Source organism: Thalassophryne amazonica, chromosome 6, assembly GCF_902500255.1.
Source record: "Thalassophryne amazonica chromosome 6, fThaAma1.1, whole genome shotgun sequence".
NCBI classification, from domain to species: domain Eukaryota; kingdom Metazoa; phylum Chordata; class Actinopteri; order Batrachoidiformes; family Batrachoididae; genus Thalassophryne; species Thalassophryne amazonica.
Genome location: NC_047108.1, coordinates 116,234,104 through 116,251,152, shown reverse-complemented (window position 1 = coordinate 116,251,152; position 17,049 = coordinate 116,234,104). Strand labels below are relative to the sequence as shown.

Below are 17,049 nucleotides of genomic sequence, written 5' to 3'. Positions count from 1 at the left end.
ATTTTTATGCTTAAATAGATTTTTGCTGGTTATTGGTGGTCTGGGAGCAGACACCGTCTCTACGGGGATGGGGTAATGAGGGGAGGCAGGGGGGAGAGAAGCTGCAGAGAGGTGTGTAAGACTACAACTCTGCTTCCTGGTCCCAACCCTGGATAGTCACGGTTTGGAGGATTTAAGAAAATTGGCCAGATTTCTAGAAATGAGAGCTGCTCCATCCAAAGTGGGATGGATGCCGCCTCTCCTAACAAGACCAGGTTTTCCCCAGAAGCTTTGCCAATTATCTATGAAGCCCACCTCATTTTTTGGACACCACTCTATGACATAGTAATTATGTTATAGAGAAATTTACTGACTATTATCATTATCATTATTATTAACATTATCATCAAAGATGAACTTGAAAAGAACATGAGTAATTAGTTGTTTTAATTGGTTCATACACACCAGTCAAACGTTCGAAACAAATTCAAGGATTTGACAGACATTTTGCAGTAATATGAAATATTGTACCTTTATTTCCAGCCGACTGTGGCAGATGTTTTCTTTATATTGCAGTTTATTTATTTATATTACCTCCAACACCCACAAAATGTCATTTAGTTTTAGTCGTGATTTAGTCGTCTGTTGTTTTTCATTTTAGAATAAATATCACACGATTCATTTTGAAACTAAACCAAGATCTGCTGTGAAGATGAACACTGAGCCGTCCGCGGTTGGTTTTCTGTGGTTTTCAGGTGCTATCTGTCCTCTGGAGGAGCTGTGTGACGTCGCTCACCGACATGGAGCTCTGACCTTTGTGGACGAAGTCCACGCTGTGGGACTGTACGGAGCCCACGGAGCCGGCGTGGGAGAAAGAGACAATGTTATGCACAAGATTGACATCGTCTCTGGGACCTTAGGTGAGTGTGTAAATATGCATTTCCTTTTTAAAAATGTCTGCACATAAAGTCTGCTGTTGTTTGTTTCCATTTGCTCGCTGAGTTCATGATGAGACATCCTTCTTATCAAAGAGAGCAGAAGTCACGCCCTCTCTGATAAGCTCCCATCAGACACAGCCTCGTGTGTGTGTGTGTGTGTGTGTGTGTGTGTGTGTGTGTGTGTGTGTGTGTGTGTGTGTGTGTGTGTGTGTGTGTGTGTGTGTGTGTGTGTGTGAGATGACCCAGAGTGAAGGTTTCATGACATCAATTGCAACATCAATGTTCTCCAACCATTTTTGGGTTCTGAAGTAGCTATTATGTTGCAACCAATCAATATTCTAATTAATGTCAGTAATGTGATGAATGCAACTTTCCATAAATGTGTCTGTCTCCAGATTCTTAGTCAGATAAGAATTATTTATCAAATAATTATGTCAATGGCAGGAACAATTGCACTGAGACTTAACTCGCTGGCAAAAAATCTTTAAGAATCTTTAAATAAACTCATATTCACAGAAAGAGGAATTAGTGACAATACTGGCAATTAATTTGCTCGGGGTCCTCACAGTGTATCCGGTTTTACACCGGATGCTCTTCCTGACCCAACTCCAGGTGCACATGGAGAATGTGGCACATGGGGAGCACTGAACCGGGAACCTTCTGTCTTTGTGCACACAACAGCAAGACTTTTAATATTTATTCCTTTGTCAGGATGTCTTCTTACCTTTCTCACTGTGTCTTTGGGTGCTCCAGGAAAAGCTTTTGGCTGTGTGGGGGGCTACATTGCCAGCAGCGCCGCCCTGGTGGACACAGTTCGCTCCTACGCAGCAGGCTTCATCTTCACCACCTCTTTGCCTCCGATGATCCTGGCTGGAGCGCTGGAGTCCGTGAGGGTCCTGAAGAGTCCCGAGGGACAGCTGCTTCGCAGAGCCCACCAGAGGAATGTCAAATACATGAGGCAGCTGCTGATGGATAAGGGCCTGCCGGTGCTCAACTGCCCCAGCCACATCATCCCCATACGGGTACCTCATCACACGACACTTATCCTTCAGATCAGAAACTGTCGGCAGGGTCAGGAGAGTGCAGGAAACATCATTTTAAAAAAATAAATACTGCATCTGCATCCATACTACACATCAGGAATCTAACCAGGATAACTTCAAAACAAAAAGGTCAAATAATGAGGATAAACTGATTAAGCATCTGTTCACTTTGCAGCAGCAGATCAATACAAAAACAATGTCTATTTTGCTTATGTTATATATTATACACATATAAATGTCTGCCATCTCTTGGACATATCTGGACTTGGTGCAGAGAGTCATCTTATCATTACATCCATGATGGGAATTAGGAGCAAGTGTGGTTGAAGTTGCTGAAATGAGCATGTTTGACTGTTGTTGTTTTTTTCCAATGCCTCAATGGGTCCCCAAGGCCACCGTTCCTTGTACATCGTAGTGATGGAAGTGAATACAGACAAAAGGCAGTTAAAATACTCTAGGCTACCTTAGAAGTAAAACTGATTAAACTACATTGAAAAGCATTAATTTAATTAATATTTGTAATCCATATTACACAAGTAGTAGTAATGCTAGTCTGTACTTTTAAAAACAAGTTAATTATTTTGTAGTCCAGAAATTGTGGTTTTGGTTGAACTGGGTCAGGATTATTTTTAAAAAAGGGGGTTGAGGTTTCCTTTTCTTTTTGTAAATTAATTAGTTAATTAATTTGTTTATTTATATCTTTATTTATGATTATTATTATTATCATCATAATGACTAATTATTTATTTATTTAGTTAGTTAGTTAAACGTAGACACAAGATTTGATGTGGCCTGAAATTGAATTAACACAATTTTGGTGCAAATCCAAATAAAGGAAGTGGGAAATTTAACAAACAAGCCAAGTAATTTAAATGATGTCATTAGATGGTTTAGTTCTCAAGTGGACGTATGAATTCTAAGGTGTGTCTGCTAGTTTGTTATTCATTCATTTGAATTAAAGTGTAATTTTAAGTGGTGACAAAAAGTACTACCTGCAGAAACAGGTTTGATTCCTTTTGTGTAAAAGCGTCCACCAAAGGCCTCGTCTGGTTCATCATTTTCTAGGTGGGCAACGCTGAACTCAACACTAAAGTGTGCGACACGCTGCTGGAAAAACACAACATTTACGTCCAGGCCATCAATTACCCCACAGTGCCGCGGGGCGAGGAGCTGCTGCGTCTGGCTCCGTCTCCTCATCACCACCCTGCCATGATGGAGTACTTTGTGGGTGAGTGTGGAGTTTGCAAGAGTGACAGGTCAAAGTTCATCTCAGTCAGGTTCACTGGGGACTATATCGTTGTGCTGAAGCGCACACTGGATCTGTCTGCACACCACGTCCACACAAAACCCTGCTTGGCATCTAATTCGGAATTCTGTTTCCTTCACAGACAAACTGGTGGAGGTGTGGCAGGAGGCAGGGCTCTTGCTGAATGGACCAGCCACAGTCTCCTGCACCTTCTGCGATCGCCCGCTGCACTTTGACCTGATGAGCGAGTGGGAGAAATCCTACTTCGGCAACATGGAACCACAATACATTACTGTGTCTGCCTAAAGCCAAAGTGCATCCAAACACACAGCACGCTTTAAAAAATAATAATGATCTGTTTGAGCTCATTTCTAATGCGAATGGGTTCTGATGTGTGCACATCCTGCTTGGTAGAGAAACTTGAATCTTCGACTGGACTGGGTTGCTTGACTCGAGGACGTTTCGCTTCAAATCGCAGAAACTTCCTCAGCTAAAATTCTTGCTCTGGTAGTCTGACTTCTGTCTTGACTCTTGTAGAGAAGAATAAACAGAAGCCAACAAAAGCTGGAGTTTTTTTTTTTAAACCTAACCAGACCCCTCCTACCGAGAGGCCGACTGCTATAGGCTAGTGACTAAACAATAGCTCTAATTAGCATCTATTGTGCTCTAGTTAGCACCCTCCTAATGTCAGGGCAGCTGTCCCCCCTAATGATGGGACGGAAGCCTCCCCTGATGGCTCCCTTGACGACTCTCCTGATGACGTGAATGACTCATTACCATGAACATAAGACTGAAACTGCTTTGACCTGAGTACCCCATTGTAAACAGGGGATAAAGCGTGTCTCAGACACCCTCCCGGTTAAGGCTGTGTTTCAACTGTTTCACATAGAATGCTTCCTTGACACCTCTCTCAAGGAAGGAAGGAAGCATTCTATGTGAAACAGTTGAAACCCAGCCATAACTGGGGAGGGGGTCTGAGACACGCTTTGTCCCTGTTTACAATGGGGTACTCAGGTCAAAGCAGTTTCAGTCTTATGTTCATGGTAATGAGTCATTCACGTCATCAGGAGAGTCATCAAGGGAGCCATCAGGGGAGGCTTCCGTCCCATCATTAGGGGGACAGCTGCCCTGTCATTAGGAGGGTGCTAACTAGAGCACAATAGGTGCTAAGTAGAGCTATTGTTTAGTCACTAGCCTATAGCAGTCAGCCTCTCGGTAGGAGGGGGTCTGGTTAGGTTTAAAAAAAAAAACTCCAGCTTTTGTTGGCTTCTGTTTATTCTTCTACAAGAGTCAAGACAGAAGTCAGACTACCAGAGCAAGAATTTTAGCTGAGGAAGTTTCTGCGATTTGAAGCGAAACGTCCTCGCGTCAAGCAACCCAGTCCAGTCGAAGATTCAAGCTTCTCTACTATGGAAACCACCTGGACAACTGAGAGCCTACACAGAAACACATCCTGCTTGGTTTTAAAAGACATGATTCCATATGAATGATCTGCACTAAAACAGTATTTACTGATCATTTATGTATTTTATTGGCATAACTTTGAATTTGTGGTTGATGGATATAATCAGGCAGTATTTCTGGTAAACATATTTAAAATGCTTATTCTAAGTACAAAATAGTAATTTGTATTTGATGGAGGTGTTGGAATTGCATTGTAATGGCCGTGGTATTCTGTATTTTTGCATTTTAAAACTACTGAAATGGCTTTCCCCTGTCAGTCCTTTATTAAAAAAGTGGAAATTATAGGTTATACAATTTTGTCATTATTTAATAAGTAAATTGGCCATAAGGGCAGAGACACAACTACAAGTTGATTATTGTCAAAGTTAACTTCTCAAATGAATAAACAGCCAAGACTTGCTGCACATTTGAGCAGCTTTTTGTCTCCGCGGGCGATGAGAGCAATTCAGGGCTTCTGTATACTTCCTACTTGAAACCCAAACTTAATAAAAAATGCATTTATAAATGTAATAATGCACATTTTAAAATTTTTGGCAGGCAGATTTTTGACCTCCCAGTATAAATGTATAAAAATTTCAATTTTGAGAGGTTTTATGGTTCTTGAGTTTTAGGACGTGGAAAGTTTTGCCGTATGGACAAACGAAAGGACATTCAATTCCTCTTGACAAGTACACTTACAGTTGTGAATATTTAGTATGATGACAAACATAATGTGTTAAACCAGCACAAAACATTTGTTCATTTTTTTGATGTGCTGAGGAGAGAAACACTGCAGTTTTCATGCATTTTTGGATTTCATGGAACTTTTTTTTAACTCAGTGCACTGATGAATTATACAACCCCTGGCAAAAATTATGGAATCACCGGCCTCAGAGGCATGTTCATTCAGTTGTTTAATTTTGTAGAAAAAGCAGATCACAGACATGACACAAAACTAAAGTCATTTCAAATGGCAACTTCTGGCTTTAAGAAACACTATAAGAAATCAAGAAAAAAGATTGTGGCAGTCAGTAACGGTTACTTTTTTAGACCAAGCAGGGAAAAATATGGAATCACTCAATTCTGAGGAAAGAATTATGGAATCACCCTGTAAATTTCATCCCCCAAATTAACACCTGCATCAAATCAGATCTGCTCGTAGTCTGCATCTAAAAGGAGTGAACACACTTGGAGAGCTGTTGCACCAAGTGGACTACATGAATCATGGCTCCAACACGAGAGATGTCAATTGAAACAAGGAGAGGATTATCAAACTCTTAAAAGAGAGTAAATCATCACGCAATGTTGCAAAAGATGTTGGTTGTTCACAGTCAGCTGTGTCTAAACTCTGGACCAAATACAAACAACATGGGAAGGTTGTTAAAGGCAAACATACTGATAGACCAAGGAAGACATCAAAGCGTCAAGACAGAAAACTTAAAGCAATATGTCTCAAAAATCGAAAAATGTACAACAAAACAAATGAGGAACGAATGGGAGGAAACTGGAGACAACGTCTGTGACCGAACTGTAAGAAACCGCCTAAAGGAAATGGGATTTACATACAGAAAAGCTAAACGAAAGGCATCATTAATACCTAAACAGAAAAAAACAAGGTTACAATGGGCTAAGGAAAAGCAATTGTGGACTGTGGATGACTGGGAATGAAAGTCATATTCAGTGATGAATCTCGAATCTGCATTGGCAAGGTGATGATGCTGGAACTTTTGTTTGGTGCCTTTCAATGAGATTTATAAAGATGACTGCCTGAAGAGAACATGTAAATTTCCACAGTCATTGATGATATGGGGCTGCATGTCAGGTAAAGGCACTGGGGAGATGGCTGTCATTATATCATCAATAAATGCACAAGTTTATGTTGATATTTTGGACAATTGAAAGGATGTTTGAGGATGATGAAATCATTTTTCAAGATGATAATGCAGCTTGCCGTAGAGCAAAACTGCAAAACATTCCTTGCAAAAGACACATAGGTCAATGTCATGGCATAGGGTCAATGTCAATGAGCAGATTGATTTGATGCAGGTGTTAATTTGGGGGGGATGAAAATTTACAGGGTGATTCCATAATTAATTCCTCAGAATTGAGTGATTTCCATATTTTTTTCCTCTGCTTGGTCTAAAAAGTAACCGTTACTGACTGCCACAATCTTTTTTTCTTGATTTCTTATAGTGTTTCTTAAAGCCAGAAAGTTGCCATTTGAAATGACTTTAGTTTTGTGTCATGTCTGTGATCTGCTTTTTTCTACAAATTAAACAACTGAATGAACATCCTCCGAGGCCGGTGATTCCATAATTTTTGCCAGGGGTTGTACAATCAAAAACTGCTTTTTGCAGACAAACAGGTTTTGGATTGTTTTAAAATACAAAATACACTATTTTACTTAAACATATTTGATGGAACTGGTCTTTTGTGGTTTATTTTAGTATACACTTGTATTTTGTTGTATTTTTGCCTGTCTGTGGACATGATTTAAGAAAATTGTGCCTCTTCTTCATTGAAACCATCAAACCTGCACGTTGGGCACTTTCTTAGATTTGTTATCTTCAGTAGGTGTGATCTGAATTATGCTACTTTATGCCGCATGATTTATTTCATATCATATTGTGATTGTTCACAACAATTAGACCGTTACATTACAGATGTGAAACAAAATCCAGCTTTAATCCAGAAGGTGTGATGTGCAGAAGTGGTTCATAAAATAAAGCCGGAATGAAAAAAAATGTTCCTAAATTTCACCATATTTCAAATTTATTGTGAAAATATTAAATACTACAAACACAAATGTTAATACTATGAACTTAATTTGAACATCAAACATTCTGTAACCCTGCATAAAGTCCTCATCGTAAAATTATCAGCACACTACATGTTCTGAAAAGTTTGTAAAAGATTTTTAAATTCTAGATTAGATTCACATTCATTTAATCCTGTTAAACAGGAACCAGAGGTGACATATTATTCTGTGCTGTTTAAGATCCTGTGCAAATGTCAGCACTAGCCAACAATGCAGGGGCTGGAGACCTCTCGTTTGACCTTTGCCCTCAGTCCACGGAGTTCTGTGTTCTCACCGTCCACCAGCAGTCCGGATTCAATCATTGCCCAGGCTTTACTGAGCTGCTGCTCCCCGTACTGCTGCAGCGCCCCCCGCAGGAAGCATTCGGACACATGCTGCCTCCCTAGTCCAGCTTCTATGCATCGGATGGCCTGGTCCCTGTGGAGCTCCAGGGCTCGGCTAAAGTCCTCCACAGCCAGACCTTGTCTGCTACAGAGCACGTGGCTGCGACCTCGCCGACACAGATCCTCGGCCTGGATGCATGCGTCTTCTGAGCAACTGGACTCACAGCGACTGTGTTTCTGGATCACTCTGTCCAGGTCGGCGACAGCCTGCTCATGTAAGCCCAGCTGGGCGAGGCAGGCGGCTCGCTGGCGTAAGTACTGGAGTTTATGGTTACCTGTTACTTGGACTGCCACAGTCAGCAGGGGCAGAGCCAGGTCCCACTGACCCCCTGAGGACATGCTGCTCGCCTCCTGTGCTGCAGCCTGTTGGAACATAAACACACAGCAGTGAAACGGAACATGTAAATGTACATGTGTCAGTTTACAGTGCAAATTACTGAAATAAACAGCAGCAAATTATAAAAGTTAATCCAGAAAAAAGCGACAGTCTGTACCAATAAATTTGTCCTGGCGTGTACTCGGACTGGGGTCCACGGTCACTGCTTACCTGTGCCACGCGTTTTTGCTGATTTAAGGGGATCAAATCCAGCAAAAACTCCAGACTCGAGGGGTCTTTCTCAATCAGTTTGCTGAACCTGTGAGCTGCACTGTGGTAGTTCTGCTGCCACGCCTCCACCACGCCCACCCGGCCTGGGCCGCGCCATCCCTGGGCTCCTGGCCAAACACCTGTACCAGGTGAGCAGCTGCTGCTTTCATTCTCCTTGGAGCAGAACAACCAGAACAACAGGAATAAGACAAACTGCACTCAGGAGTTCAGTGGTCCATTTTTTCATCAAATAGAAATGTCTCACAGCTCCATCCATAACCAGAATTCAGGATCACACTAAGGATTAAAGAGGAAATGTTTGGCCCCGTTCCCATCTCACCTTGGCTAAGAGTATGTCAACATGGAGGAGATGCCATCTAGGATCTCTGCAGTCAGTCGTCATTAGAGCTGTGCTGATTACAAAGTCTCTCTGAGCTGCTCCTCCTGACAGGGGACAGCATTTGCAACAAGGACATCTGACAGTTTGGACCGACACAACTGATGCATCCAATCACAAACCAGCTTCTGAGCCTTGTCCTTGAGCGACAGGATGTCCTTAGTGACCGTGTTGCTGTTAATGTGAAGAGCCACCAGGATGTCCTCAGTGCACTCCTGTGGAAAAACTCCATTTAAACATTAGCTCGTTATAGATGCAACAAACAGGTGACAGAAGAATATCTGAAGTGGAAAGTCTATAAGACAGTAGTGAAGATGTAGCGAATTTTTGAGAAGAGTAATGAGGATGGACAAGATTGGGAATGAACGTATCAGAGGACAGCTCACTTAAGACGGTTTGGAAACAAAGTTAGAGAGGTGAGATTGAGATGATTTGGACATGTGCAGAGTTACCCAGGGTATATAGGGAGAAGGATGCTGAGGATGGAGCCACCAGGCAGGAGGAGAAGAGAGAGGCCAAAGAGAAGGTTTATGGAGGTGCTGAGGGAGGACATGCAGGTGGTTGGTGGGACAGGGGAAGATGTAGAGGACAGGGTGAGATGTAAACGGCTGACCTGCTATGGCGCCCCCTAATGGAGCAGCCCGAAAGTAGATTAAAAAAAAGAAAAGTTATAAGAATGCAAAAGAAAGGTGAATTTTTTCCTTTAAAATGTTTTATAAAATTTACAAAATTTTATTTCCGAAGTTACCTTTTGTTGGTTGAGCATGAGATAGGTGAAGCCTCTTCCACACAAGGCCTGCACATGTTTCGGGTTCTCTTTCAGAATAGTGCTGAAATCAAAGATGGCAGTTTTTCGTTGGCCCAGCAAGGCGTAACACCTCGCTCTCTCCAGCAAGGAGTCAGCAGCCTCACCACCTTTAACAGTACATTCAGTTGATTTAATTCACATAATCTTCAGTGTATTCTGTCTTCTATTCTGAGCTACATGTCTCCATTTAATATATGCACACAAGTATTTTACCAAAGCCATTGTTTAGCAGCAAATAAAAGTTATCTGATGTCATATGCACTCATATTTACAACTGTCATGTGTCAGTATATTTAAAGCTCTATGGCTCTTCAAATTTTACAAAAACTGACAAAATTGAGTTTTACAAAAATCCATGCATTACTATGTTGGTTTATTTTTGTAATATGTTGCAAAATTACAGCTCATTTTAAGAGAACATATTTTTCTGTGGGAAATTCCATTGTGAATATTGTCTTCCTACTGTCCTTCTAATGCCTTCGTGCAGACAAAATGTAGGCGCGTGAGGATTTGAAGTTACTTTGGACCTGACCCACTTGTTATTAATTCTTGTATTATTCCTTGTTATTACTTGCTAACTTTTACTAAATATATGAGAAACAGATTTATACAGAAATAAGCTGTTGCAGAGCGTATTCTGCCATCTTGGTTTATTTTGTTCGAGCAAGCAGCCAGCTGTCTTTCTTTACTCTAACTGGCTCTCACTCAGTCCTTCCCAGGATTCCTCACGCGTATCAGTGGAAGCCCCCATGTGATCTATGATGTCACTACCAAATGTAGATCATGCAGTCTGATTGCTCGAATTCTACCCATCAGGGGTCATAATTCTATGTTGTTTCCAGACAGCACAATTTTTTATCATATTGGTGATAATATATTATGAATCCCTTAACCAAATGCTATGTGGTTCCTCTCCAGAAACCATCACTCATCATGGTGGAGAGGTTCGTCTATCCCTATGAGCCGTCATGCTCCTGGTAGGTTCTCCCAGGTCAAATGTGGTCTCAGGCAAGGGGCCTGGACTAGATGATTCACAAAGACTCCATGAAAAAATGAGGCAGAGGACACATGACCCGGTCCAGAGGAAGCCTGCTGGCTGGGCTTGCCATGGAGCCTGGCCGGGCACAGACTGATAAGGCAACGTGGACTTCAGCTCCCCAGCTGAAGGGAGAAACGCTGGCGTCGGGTGCACTGTCCCCATGGGTGGGCAGTGAAAGTCGAGGGCCTCAATGGACCAGATCAGGGTGGGAGAGGTAGCTGTGGGGGCGGCATCCCTCGATGCATCTTTTTTCTAAACAGAATTTCTTTTGTCTCACGTCTTTAATTAATCCCATAGCAGGCCAGAGGAGTGCCAAATGGTTAGTGCACTTGGTTTCAGTACGAAAGGTTCCCGGTTCAAACCCCACCCCTGCTGCATATCTCCATGTAATGTGGAGATCCATCAGGAAGGGCATCCAGTGTAAAATTTGTGCCAAATCAACATGCAGATCCAAACTGGATCTGATGTGAAACCAAGGGGGACAGCTAAAAGTTTTAGTTTTTATTAATAAGACAGAGTAAAATTCAATGAACATATTCAGTTGATAATTGCTTGTAAATGTTTACTTGAGTTATTGTTTTAGATAAACTAATATATGCAAGTAAAATTTACTTGGAATTTCTGAGTGGAAAAACTTGCCTAGGTTTTTTCAAGTAAATATCACTCCAAAATTTTTTCAGTGTAATGAAAGCTGAAAACTTAAAGCCAGGCCTAGAAAAGTATCTAATTTCCCAGATCAAGATTCCAGTAATGACTCACTGTTAATTAAAGCAGCTCACAGATTCACACCAAAACAATCAATTGAATCTTCACCAGAAGCCATGATCGCAATGGACAGATACGCCACCCGCCTCCCTGACAGCGCTCTCTTCCACTGTGCCATCCAGGATGCGTTTTGCAGCAGAGTGACAGTGTCCCTGCAGAAGGGCCCGGTCCTTCTGTTGTGCCACTGCCAACAGGGGGCACAAGCAGCTGGTATCGCCACACTGATGAGCTTTTTCAGAAGCTGCACTGAGAAAGAATTAATCTTTGATACCTTTGCTCTGAAACACTATCTGATCCAACACCACAGTGGTGGCTCCAGGGTTTGTTTTTTTTTGTCTCTTGGTGGGCTACATGGGGAGTACGCATGATGATTTGTGGTTCTATAATCTGTAGCAAATGTACAAAATGCATTTTAAGGTATATTCCAGTGCCGACCAATTTTTTTGGTCATGTGGCACATTTCTCTGGACATGATCCTGCATGCAGATGTCTTATGCTACACTCACATTAGCAACAAATGACAGCGATATGCAGTTGGTTTTGCCGCTTGATGGGCCTTCTTGGGGCGTGCCCACTACAGCTCCATAAGATGTCCTGTAAATCACTTCAGAGATGTTATCTGGTTACAGTGTTTTAACATTTAGAAGTGTTTATGGCTTGCTAACTTTACAGAACATATAAGAAACAGATTATACACAAGCACAGCTGTTTCAGAGGGCATGCTGCGATCAAGGATTATTTTGTTCGAGTGAACACCTAGCTGACATCACCCTGCCTATTCACTCAGACTGGCAGTCGCCGTGTGGCGTCGCTCAGTACTAGCATAAAATAGACTTCTGGTCTATTTTGGCCCCACCTAGCAGGCGGCAGAGCAACCCATGTCTCTTGCTGCTACAAAACACCCACTCAGACTGAAAATGAATACTAAGTTGCCGCTCTGTCGCTTTCTGTCACTTGTAGCTAATGTGACCGTAGCTTTCGTGTGAGGACCCCGACGGCTGGAAGAGGTCAAGGAGATGCCCACGGTTCACCTGGCTGCAGTAGATTTAGACTTTCAAGATATGAGGCCTGTCTTTTGTTGATTTTGAGCAACTGTAATTTGAAACAACTACCATATTTTTTGGAGTGTAACTCACATTTTGTTTTGTTTTTGTTTGTTTTATGTTGTTGTTTTTTGCTCATTTTTTGAGGGTCTGCGACTTATACTCCAGTGTGACCTATATACCAAAAAAAAAACACGTGTTATTAAAATAATAATTGGAATGACTATTTATATCGGACTTATATCGTCCCATCCTGTCTATGGCTGTTGCTGAGACTTTGATTCATGCATTTGTCTCTTCTAGATTGGACTATTGTAATGCTCTATTTTCTGGCTTACCGCAGTCCAGGATTAGGGGTCTTCAACTGGTTCAAAACGCTGCTGCCAGACTTTTGACACAAAGTAGAAAGTTTGACCACATTATGCCCGTTTTGGCGTCCCTGCACTGGCTTCCTGTTTCTGCAAGTTCAGATTTTAAAGTACTGTTATTAGTTTATAAAATTGTTCATGGACTTGCACCTCCCTATCTGGCTGACCTGGTAAGCCCCTATGTACCGCCCTCGGGCCCTGCGTTCTCAGGGTGCAGGACTTCTGTGTGTTCCCAGGGTGAATAAAAAGTCTGCCAGTCACACAGCTTTCTCCTACCGTGCCCCAATCTCCCGGCACACATTCGGCAGTCTGATACTGTGGAGACTTTAAGTCATGTTTAAAGACTCATTTGTTTTCCCTGTTTTATCATTAGTGTTATGATGTGTTTTTATTCTTGTATTCTTTTATGGTTGTCTTTCTTTTATGGTCGTCTTTTTATTGTGTTTTAAATTTTTTATTGTTTTTTTTATGTTGTGTGAAGCAGCTTGAGACAATTTCATCGTGAATTGGCGCTATATAAATTAATAAATTTGATTTGATTTGAAATGTTGACTTTCACAGGAATCAAATAATAAACAGTACGCTTCAAGAATGCATAAAAATCCAAATTTAAGAGCTGAAAATACAGGAAGAAAAGGTGCGACTTACACTCTAGTGTGAGTTATATATGGGTTTTTCCTCTTTAAGGAGCATTTTGTTTCCGCCCCTTCATGTGGGTCTACATGGCACAGACTGAACAGTCCAGAAATGCAGGACGGTGTCGAGTTTATTTGGAGAGATGGCAAGAACAGAATATGAAAAATGTCATGAAATCTTGACAGGAAATAAAAACGTATTTTCAATTTCCATATTCGGAACAACGTTATCTCAAATGTCTTAGACCGTGTTAGCATCTCTGGGTTCCACGTTCAGGCTCTCCAGCCTACATTTACATACCTGGTTGGTGTCATAAAGGAAGCCTCTGTGTAGCTGCAGCAGTGTGAGGCGCGCCAGGATGGGTGCTCGGGGGCTGGTGGGCCCAACAGCAAGCAGCAGCCGGTATGCTTCCTCCACTCGGCCAAGCTGATACAAGGCATCTGCTGCCAGGATTTGAGCTCCATCAGCACTGGGCTGGAGCTCCATCAGAAGTGCTGCCAGTGACTGGACTCCAGCAGGTGTCCTAAGATGGAAAGAAAGCAACTTCGCACATGACCAGGGACAAAATCTTTCAATAAAATCTGGTTTGGCTGCGTGCGTGTACGCTGGTGCTCCATCATACCCAGTTCTGTTGGTGTCTCTCTTAGATGGGGGCTGGAGCTGATCTTCTCCCAGGTGCAGATGGGAGTGCTCATCAGTGCTGCAGGTGGGTTGCTTCTCCTTCATTCCCTCCAGCATCACTCTTCCTTGCTCCAGTAAACAGGTAAACAGCAGCCCTCGGCAGTTCCATGGCACCAAGCAGCGCACCGTCAGTGCAGCTTCCCGAGGCTGCAGCCTGCTGGCTGTCACATAGTCCAACGCCGCAAGGTAGTACGAGCTGCTCAGCATGCGCAGGAGACCCCTGCCACAGAGCGCCCGCACACAGCTGGAAGGATGCGGGGCGCTGTGTCCAATCACAGCCTGAAAATCCTCTAGCGCTCCTTTGTGGTCATCGGAGAGAAGTCGCGCATACCCGCGAAGGACCCGCACTGTGTTCTGGTAGCTCTGCTGACCTTTGGAAGCAGCAAGCTGACCACATATGGAGAGGGCCTCTTTGTGCTCCCCTCTGAGAAGGAGACAATCAGTCAGACGAACCCGCAGCTCTCTGCCTCCACCGTCTGGCTCCAAATGGCACAGAGTCCGTAACTGAGTTATGACAGGGTCCAGAAGCTCTACTCCATCAGTGGACCGAAGGTCTGGACGACTAGTGACCCTCTCCCTGTAGCCAGACAGGCCCCGCTCCGCCTGCTGGCACAGGTGGTTGCGTGCGGCCATCCCTGTGCCCTTATCGGTAAAGAGCTTTTGGAAATAAACTTGAGTAGTGGCGGGATTGATCTGGAATGCCTTGCCAAGATCTTGGCAGGCTTCCAGTGTGCGGTCTCCTGCTGAGAAGCAGGCAGCTGCTCGAGCTGTTAAGAGTCTGGCTCTCCTCTCAAGTGTCTCTTTGATGGACTTTTCTGCACTGCTGCCTGTTTCTTGCTGACTATGACTTTGCTGTAGGATAACAGAGTACATCTCTATACTCTCCCCAAACCTGCCTGACAAAACAAATGTGCTGCTTGAAGTTCCTGCGTGACTACATTACCTGGTGAATAGCCAACACAAACTCCAACATTTCAGCCGTATTCATGTCTAATTCCTCCTTTGTCGCTGTGGAATGTTTGCTTTCAAACACCAGAGAGGGATTCAAATGTAGGATTTGATCTGTAAAGGCCTTCAAGATTATGGAAAGGTGCTGAGCTTGTCTGCTCTTGACCAGTGTGATGGTTTCAGTCTTGTTATTGTGGAAAGCTTTGAGGTACAAGTTCAGCCCCTTAACGCTCTGAGGCTCTGAGAACAAACATGCAAGGGCCCGAGTTATCTCCAACACCACACGAGTCGAACCTTCTGGATAAGGGTTTCGCTTCCCATCAAGCAGGGCAGTGCAGCGAGCGGAAATCTCCTCGCAACCATGACCACCACTCAAAAGCAGAGACTCCATTTTGAAAATGGTGGCAGATATATTGTTCGGGGCAGAGCGTGGACAAAAACACAGCCACCAGGCCTCTATTAAGACCCTCGGGGAGATGGACTTCCCCGTCACTGTCGAGCCAGCATTCCAGGGTAGAGATTACCCCATCCAGGCTCAATCTCGCCAGGTTTCGCATGTGAGATACAGTGGATGCTGCGTGAGTTCTAAAGGCACACATGTAGAGAGACGTGGCCCTCCCCAGCTCTCCGGCCTCCAGGAACTTGTCTGCATCCTGGCACAGCTCTATAATGGTGGCCCCGGGTCGAACAACAGCCGTCATGGTCAGGCAGCGGTCAGCTGGGAGTGAAACAAAAACAGTGAGAAGATCTGTGTTAATTCTGTCTGCATATTATCACAAACATTTCAAACAGCTGTTGAAAATATGAACACAGCTTTAGTAATCGGGTCCATAAGTATTTGGACAATCACAATTTTTTTTTAATTTTGTCTATGTACACCTCTGTTGTCATGGCAATCTTTCGGTGGCGAGGAAGCTTGTCTCTTGTTTGATTCCTGAACAAGATGGTGGAATTTTTTATCCAGGGTCAATCAAGAGATGTCTGTGCATGTGTGTGTTCAATGTGGAAATGTCGACAAACACACGGTCCTTGGCAGATCCTTAACCTGGTCTGATGGCTGGGAAATCTCAGATGATCAGGGTCTGAGGACCTGCTGCAGCCTTCATCTGCCTTCACAAACATTGGGTTACAAACCATCACCTCCTTTGCCTGATCCACAGTTGAGGACTTCCTGTTTCATCAGAGACCCGTTAGCCGTCTTCTGTTCAGAGTTGTTGTTGGGCCTTCATGGTTGCTGTAACGGTCACAGGGCACACAAGGTCTCCATCATATTTTACCGCAACAGGCAATCCCCTACTTGATCCAATACTTTGGTGTTATGACACGGGCAAGGGGCTGGATTTTGACACCGAATTTTGCCTCCGTATACCACCAGAATGGAGTTGGAATGAAACAATCCAGATGTTTTTGTAGTGTCGACGTACATCTTTAATTCCAGGAATTTAACTAGAATACTACCATTTAGGAATTACAGCCATTTCTACATACTGTACCTTCATATTCAAAGACCATAAGTAATTGAACAAACTAAATATATTGTTTCAATAAAATCAACACATTTACAGTCGAATTTCTTTCCACAAGTCATTGGATGGATACATGAATATCTTAGAGTTCATTTACATCCATCACAACTGTACAGTAAACCTGGAGCAGGCATTTCTCAAAAATGGACTGACTAGTGAGGGAAGCCACCACACCAATGACAACTCTAAAGGGATTATAGACCTCTGCAGCTGTGATTACAGAAACCTTTGTCTGTTGCACCATCAGTCGCAGATTCAGGTTGGAGTGGAACAGAGAATGATTTTCATACCAGGAATCAAATCAAAGGCTTGAGCGTCTAATAGTCCTTATGGCAAATGGGATGAAATTTCATGTCTTCTTTATAAGAAAATCCTTTCTGAATATCACAATCCTTCACAGAC

General features: G+C 43.1%; 2 protein-coding genes across 2 annotated transcripts; one reads left to right on the top strand and one right to left on the bottom strand.

Moving 5' to 3' along the window:
- The first annotated feature begins 652 nt into the window (after nt 1-652).
- Nucleotides 653-3,520, top strand: LOC117512963 (5-aminolevulinate synthase, erythroid-specific, mitochondrial-like). Its single transcript, XM_034173213.1, has 4 exons — nt 653-899; nt 1,671-1,939; nt 3,026-3,188; nt 3,349-3,520. Exons 1-4 carry the CDS (start codon nt 692-694, stop codon nt 3,510-3,512), a joined length of 804 nt encoding a protein of 267 aa, XP_034029104.1. The 5' UTR covers nt 653-691; the 3' UTR covers nt 3,513-3,520.
- A 4,115-nt stretch (nt 3,521-7,635) lies between these two features.
- On the bottom strand, nt 7,636-15,046 carry LOC117511533 (tetratricopeptide repeat protein 34-like). Its single transcript, XM_034171540.1, has 7 exons — nt 13,739-15,046; nt 11,494-11,629; nt 9,582-9,748; nt 8,858-9,048; nt 8,777-8,813; nt 8,398-8,610; nt 7,636-8,213 (listed from the first exon to the last, which is right to left on the bottom strand). The coding sequence occupies exons 1-7, from the start codon at nt 15,044-15,046 to the stop codon at nt 7,668-7,670; spliced, it is 2,598 nt and encodes an 865-aa protein (XP_034027431.1). The 3' UTR covers nt 7,636-7,667.
- Between the last annotated feature and the right edge of the window lie 2,003 nt (nt 15,047-17,049).

Excerpts from the sequence above, each read along its gene's own strand:
- LOC117512963 (XM_034173213.1), top strand. The coding sequence starts at position 692 with ATGAACACTGAGCCGTCCGCGGTTGGTTTTCTGTGGTTTTCAGGTGCT. Across the intron at positions 1,940-3,025 it reads GCCACATCATCCCCATACGG|GTGGGCAACGCTGAACTCAA; the intron begins GTACCTCATCAC and ends ATCATTTTCTAG. Across the intron at positions 3,189-3,348 it reads CATGATGGAGTACTTTGTGG|ACAAACTGGTGGAGGTGTGG; the intron begins GTGAGTGTGGAG and ends TTTCCTTCACAG.
- LOC117511533 (XM_034171540.1), bottom strand. The coding sequence starts at position 15,046 with ATGTACTCTGTTATCCTACAGCAAAGTCATAGTCAGCAAGAAACAGGC. Across the intron at positions 11,630-13,738 it reads AACCCAGAGATGCTAACACG|TGGCACAACAGAAGGACCGG; the intron begins GTCTAAGACATT and ends CCCTGTTGGCAG. Across the intron at positions 9,049-9,581 it reads TCATGCTCAACCAACAAAAG|GAGTGCACTGAGGACATCCT; the intron begins GTAACTTCGGAA and ends GTTTTTCCACAG.